The sequence below is a fragment of the Prunus mume genome, linkage group LG7 (genome assembly GCF_029339155.1).
Source record: "Prunus mume cultivar Tortuosa linkage group LG7, ASM2933915v1, whole genome shotgun sequence".
Classification (NCBI taxonomy): domain Eukaryota; kingdom Viridiplantae; phylum Streptophyta; class Magnoliopsida; order Rosales; family Rosaceae; genus Prunus; species Prunus mume.
The window spans coordinates 3,608,579-3,614,910 of record NC_142704.1 but is presented as its reverse complement, the minus strand read 5'-3'; the positions used below and the strand labels follow the sequence as shown (position 1 = coordinate 3,614,910).

General features: G+C 33.6%; 1 protein-coding gene across 7 annotated transcripts; it reads right to left on the bottom strand.

Moving 5' to 3' along the window:
• Positions 1–520: 520 nt before the first annotated feature.
• LOC148915258 (uncharacterized) lies at positions 521–3,794 on the bottom strand. 7 transcript variants are annotated; one of them, XM_089041125.1, is made up of 8 exons: positions 3,675–3,794; positions 2,276–2,438; positions 2,040–2,157; positions 1,873–1,955; positions 1,489–1,552; positions 1,285–1,402; positions 920–1,074; positions 521–767 (listed from the first exon to the last, which is right to left on the bottom strand). In XM_089041125.1, exons 2-8 carry the CDS (start codon positions 2,401–2,403, stop codon positions 687–689), a joined length of 747 nt encoding a protein of 248 aa, XP_088897251.1. In that variant the 5' UTR covers positions 2,404–2,438; positions 3,675–3,794; the 3' UTR covers positions 521–686. The 7 variants fall into 7 exon arrangements, with proteins under 7 accessions (XP_088897251.1, XP_088897253.1, XP_088897254.1 ...); XM_089041127.1 differs by having other exon boundaries at positions 2,276–2,454; positions 3,675–3,748; XM_089041128.1 differs by lacking the exon at positions 3,675–3,794 and adding an exon at positions 3,516–3,540.
• Between the last annotated feature and the right edge of the window lie 2,538 nt (positions 3,795–6,332).

Below are 6,332 nucleotides of genomic sequence, written 5' to 3'. Positions count from 1 at the left end.
CTTGTTTTACGTGAATGTTGAGCCCAACCCAAAAGAGATCTCCACCTTGGAGTACAATGGTAGTTGGTTGAGTTTGTGTTTCATTTTAGGTTTCTTCCCCCAACAAAGACATATGGGGTGAACACACGGTTATTGTTAACTGTTAGAAAGCTGTATTTAGATGACCACATGAATCATGATTGGTTCACTTGCTTTGGTTGAATGAATCTTGTGCTTGCAGGCAGCCAAGCCACCAAAGCATACGCAACAATCAAATCTTTCTTGGGTTAATCAAACTTCAACACCACACTTTTTGGTTCCAATCTTAGATTGCCACTTTGCATAAAGCAATTTGTTGTTCAATATTGTCAGGTGGTGCTTGTGAATTGTTTTGTTTTTATGCTAATTTGTGCATCATTAGAGAATATTCCACATATGCTTTTTTATTCTCTGGTTACCATTATCAATTTTATTTTATTTAAATGAAAATACAAGTATTATAGCAAAGATAGCGTCTCATCTTCCTTAAAGACATGACACGTTGAGAAAATGTCAACTTCTAAAATAAGCGTAACATATCAGTACTAACATTGCTGCTTCAATTAGATGCTATTCTTATGTACATAACATATGAATGGATGTAATGACAACTTAAATTTCTACCTATTTACAACTTCCTGGAACTAAAGTGTATCATTTCACATCTCTCATGCGCCATTTGGAGCTGTGGTGGCATCTGAACCCCCCAATTTGCAGTCAGTTTGTAGTGCTGACAACCAGGAGTCCACCTGAGAAAAATTGGGAAGAAAAGTAATTGTAGGATTGATCATACAGAACTTGACAAGTTGTTATTAACCAAAAGGAGAAAAAAAGAAATCTACGTCAAATGAATTGGCATAGTTTCAAGAACAAGAGACTGCAAAACAAATCACTGGCTTACCTGTACCTTAGAAGCACTTGAGCACTCGAATCGAAGTCCTTGAATAGTTAAGATATAAAATGCATATTGTGTTCCTTCATCATCTCGTGTAACGCTTGGCAAGGGACCTATTTCAACAATATCAGATAATAGGGTGGAGTCTTGAGGACTCAGATCTGGAAAAAGAGGAAAAAAATAGCTCATCAGTGGTCTTCCACACTACTATAGATAAACACAATGAAAGCAAATGCGACATCATGGCCAACCAATCAAACTATGAGGTGTTAATGCAGCGTCAAATCATTCCTTATTCCCACACAACAGCAGAGAAATTCTTAACGCTCATAAAGTAAATGCTTAAGGATTATGACACAGTGATTATTTACCTGTGGAAAACAAGTAGAAGAAAATGCATGGCCCTTGCAAGACAACAAAACGAGGAAGCCAGTCATCAACGTCAGTATCATCAAGAGGGGGAGGTTCTCCTGGTAGCGGTTTCCACCTCTATCAGAAAGGGAAAAAAAAAACATAATTGGTATCATCCGCTAAGTACAGGCTCAAAGTAAAATTTGACTTAGGGTAGTCATTACAGTTCGGATGTACAAATAGCCAGAGAGACGAGCAGATCGCAGAATTTCATCAACGTGTTCCAATCTAAACAATAAAACATAAGCCTGTCATGGTTGATACGAAGAAGACAGATTTTCAGCTAGAATTGCAGTTCTCTCCAAATAACCTATCCCAAAAGGAAAACAAATCCATGTCTAGCCCCAAAGCGATATAAGAACTCAGTTCAAAAATGAAAATTTTCGAACACTTTTGGCAGAGAGTCAGCCATACATTGTGTTAGGGGTATTTATGCTGCAATCAAGGTACATCAGAATTTAACTAAAAGGCCAAGAGAAGTAGCAATAGTATGTAGTTTGCTAAGAGCTAAATCACATTTCAATGGTAAAACCATCAAGTTCTCTTACTGAGCTTTCAAGTGAGCTTCCTTCTCTTCTAAATCAGCAAGATCCGATCGAAGTGATTCTAGTTCTACAGCAGTTAGCACAACCTGCCAGTTAAAGCAAATCTAGTCGTCAGGGACATGGAAATCTCATAAAACCCAATTGAGAACTGCAAGAGTTACTGAATCAACCTTTTCCTCGCTATCAGTGCTAGACCCCCAAGGCAGTCCCCGCAGACTAAAAAAGTTCAACTTCAACATGTATGCTGCACTTCTTAATTTTTTCCTACTCCACAAACGGCTATGAGACCTATGCTACACCAGATTAAGCAAACTGAATTTAAATTAACATACAGTCTCTCAAATTAAATCAATTTTTTGTTTCACTTTGTTTCTTTTGTTTTCATTTTCAAAAGAAAAAGAAATACCTCAAATAATTATCAGTTCTTGGTTGTGAAACAGATGAAGAAGCTATGTCCTGAAGAGAGTCAATACTAGGTGCGGATGCTTTGAAATGATCTTTGATGATCTTTATGTTTCCAAGTCTATCATCCATGAAGCTTACTTACACTTATAGAAGAGGGTGCAAACCTATGTCCATAATATGCTAAATGAGATAAGAACTGATAATCAGCATGTATAGAACAACAAACTGCAAATTAGATCCAACCACAGCATCATATGAAGATCTATTGCAGAGAAATATAGTTGTGAAGCTCATGTACTTTATCGTGGCTGATCAGAACAGCTTTTTGGGTGGTTATGTTAGAAATTGAAGAACAGAGTTAGGACTTTGGAGGTGAAGAAATAGTTAAGATCTATTTCAACTAAGTTCACAAAAACTTACAACACTGATTCCAAGATACATTTGCGGAATATGTATGAACCAAAATTCTAGTCTAGATACTTGTCGATAGGCACTAACTATGTCGAGCAACGGAAGTCCTAATTCTCAATCCTAGAAATAGGGTGTGTTGTGCATATGTTAGTATTCAATACATATAATTTAATGTCGCAAAATTATCAATTATAAACTAAACTATACAAAGAATAAAGTATGCATAAGCATTTTTCTTGCCAAAACCTGGAGATAACATCAAGGAACTTGTATGTATTCTCTACCGCAGAAGAATACAACTTAGCCCAACTCAACAATACCCTCCTAATATTAAATTTGAGTCACCATGAAAATCCTTCTTCTGCTTTCTGCTCCACCGTCATATTTACCAATAGCGATGCTTTTAACTATCCTCCCCTCCAAATTTTTTAACCCTGTTCCCATACACACAATATGACCACCCAAAAAGCTGTTCTGATCACTCACAATAAATTACATGAGATCCACAACTATAATTCTCTGCATCCCATGATTTTAAACCCCCCAAAAAAAACAAAGAGAATCTTATCTATTAAGACATGAAATGGAAGAAGCGTGTCTCAATAACTTGGATTTCAATACATAAACTCTATTCAATTTCAACCCAAATCAAACCATAATTCTCCACTAAAAGTTACAACCACCCAGCTCAATACCACCAAAAGTTGAGATTTTTATACACAGGTAATTTGCACACAAACACAAACACTCAAAAGAACCTTCATATTTCTTGAATCTGATCAAAATCACAAGACACTTAAAATTCTTGCAGAAACAAAATTAAAACTTACATGAATTCATCGACTCGCTATAAAGCATATCAAGCAAGTTGCAGCATAAGAACAATGAAATACTTTGAGACGGATAATGGTATTTAATAAAAAGCTAACAGAATTAAAAATAAAAATAAAAATAAAAATAAAAAAGAAAAGGAAAGAGAGGAAGCGTACCCGTAGAAAGAGACTCTTACAGAAAGACAAGCTAATGGAAGGTCCTTCTGTTCATGGAAAACGTTTGACCTCATTCATGTTGACTATTTGGTATATAGAGTTGCTCAGCTCTATACTTGAGATGACTCTTTTACCCTTACCAGCCCATGTTTTACTTGGTTACGTAATATTATGCTGGCCTTTGGGCTTTTACAATTTTGAGTGTTATATTATAATATTTTATTTTTCAGGTTGATTTGTATATAACTTGTGATTAACATCACCTTTGATGATTATGCTCCAATCATAATGTCTGTGGGATAATTATTATCCGCCAAGTATTTCATAAATTCTTTTTTTATTATTTTCCTTTTCCCTAATCTAACTGAAAAAGCGGCATTGTTCTTTTATGATATTCTTATTATGTGTTTTGTTTTGTAAGATAGAGAGTTTTTCTCGGGTCAATGTTTGATTGGTACTGAATAGGGTTTCGGGTTTTGTTTTGGGGCTTGTCCCCCCTTTTTTATTTTAAAAAAAAAGGATAGAGAGTTTTTCTTTTCCTCTTATGAAATTCGGAGTGGGAAATTCGAACCGGAGATATAAAAATAAATTTCTAAATACACTTGACAAAATAGAGCTACAAGCTCCTACATAAATTTTTTTGGGTTTTTTTTTTTTTGGTCAGGAGAGAAAGTTTGTTTTTTTATGAAATAGTTTCTCATGTTATATTGTCAACTTATTAATTTAAATAAGAGTTTTTATCACAAATGATCCTGAGATTTGCCAAATTATTACTTTTGATATTTTTGTATTTTTCTGACACAACCATCCCTAGTTATATATTATTCACTTACCAAAACAACTACTTGCCATCGATATAGGATGACACATTGGATTCCACCAATATATTGCACCAGCCGCATTAGCTTTTCCCCATTAATATTTAATTATTTCGCGCACCAAAATCTCAAACAAAATAAAGTAGTAAAGTAAAAGGTTTTTTAGGTTTTAGACATAAATTTTTTTTCACTTTGGAAAAAAGCCAAAGCTTTTTCAAAAAAGACAAAAAAACTACTCAACTTTCAAATCAAAGACATGCAAATGTATTGGATTCCTTAGGAAATCTAAAAATAAATAAGGGCATTTTTGTCCATTTTTGCTTCTTTTAAAATTTTTCTCTCCTTTTGCTTTTTCCAAAATATCCCGTAAGTAAAATACTATTCTAGCAAGAAACATCAAGTACAATTTTGTCATCGTAATTTTAATTGTACAAATTTATTTATTCAACACTCATATAATAACATCTGGGAATTTAAACTGGTCCCAAAATTTATCGTGTCAAGACCCAATTCGAGAATAAAGAATATTCCCGAATCAGGGTGAGTGAATTGAATGAAATAAAATAAAAAGACTGATATAAAAAATAAAAATAAACTAATAATCTTGCAAGAGTACAAGATATAAATAAAACTTTATCACTCTAAAATAATCCAACTTCTTTGGTTTCGTCTTTGTCTTGCCCATTAATTGATCTAAAAAACAAAATAGGTGAGGGATGAGCAAACACTGCTCAGTGAGTAGATTATGTAATATATCAATCAAGCAATGTCATTTTACATACTCTAGAAAATATAATAAAAATACACAATTCAAATCATATCACATTATTACTTCATATTTCCTTCACAAATTGTACCAAGCACGTGACCCCTATCAGTCTCACTGCACTAAGTCCCCTTATGGTATATTTATCTTTCGGATACCCTATCACTGAAGTTCTCATGTTCCATGAATAATAGTACTTTACAAAAACTCCAAATAATATATATTGTGTGAAATATTACACAAATTAGACATGTTTGACTTGAAAATAGAGAGATATTTGTAAATAGAATAAATCCACGAGTTTCACATTTATCAAAAATAAGAACTTTTAGAACACACTTAACCTACTCACCATGATATAAGTATGAAATATTGCAAGACAAAATGATATTTGTAGGAGAGGCTACAGATGCAACCAAATAATATATATATATATATATATATATAATATTTTAAACCACCACAAGATAAGATAAAAAGATTGTTTGTTTAGTTACGTTTTCTTACTAATGCTTATCTTGAATTCACAGTCTCTGCTCTTCAATCTATTTGTTTTCTTCTATCTTGATTTATTTGATATTTTTACTTAGTTAAAAAGCCCATGATACAGCCCTGAGTATGGACGTACTTCACAGCATTAATCAAGTCACTGAAAAAAGAACCTAAACATAATAAATCATTTTAATAATAGAAAGACTAGGATAACTATTAAAATTGAGAACTATCTTATCTCAACCCTCCCATAATCTGAGTGTATCTTTTGCACCTCATTGTAAACTTCTTCCCATCCACACCAAGCAAGCGAGGTAGAGTTTGATATTTAGAGGCCAAGCTTAAAACTATGAGATTTTTTGTGCAATCTATACTACACTCATTATACAGTCAAAGAGGTGAGAAGATGTTCACTGCAGTCTATGCCTATGAATAGCTCCGCCAGCACACACCACAGCCAACAATTTTTACTTTTTACTCCATAAAAATTGTTGGCTATGGTGTGGTATAGGATGAGGTGTTTGAAAAGATACACTCAGATTATGGGAGTGTTGAGATAGGTAGTTCCTCTTAATAGTTATC

Bases quoted from the DNA above. Each gene is read 5' to 3' on its own strand.
- LOC148915258 (XM_089041125.1), bottom strand. From the start codon at position 2,403: ATGGATGATAGACTTGGAAACATAAAGATCATCAAAGATCATTTCAAA. The intron at 1,956-2,039 runs GTTGATTCAGTA...TTTAACTGGCAG, and splicing joins GCACTGATAGCGAGGAAAAG to GTTGTGCTAACTGCTGTAGA. The intron at 1,403-1,488 runs GTAATGACTACC...CCTTTCTGATAG, and splicing joins GCTATTTGTACATCCGAACT to AGGTGGAAACCGCTACCAGG.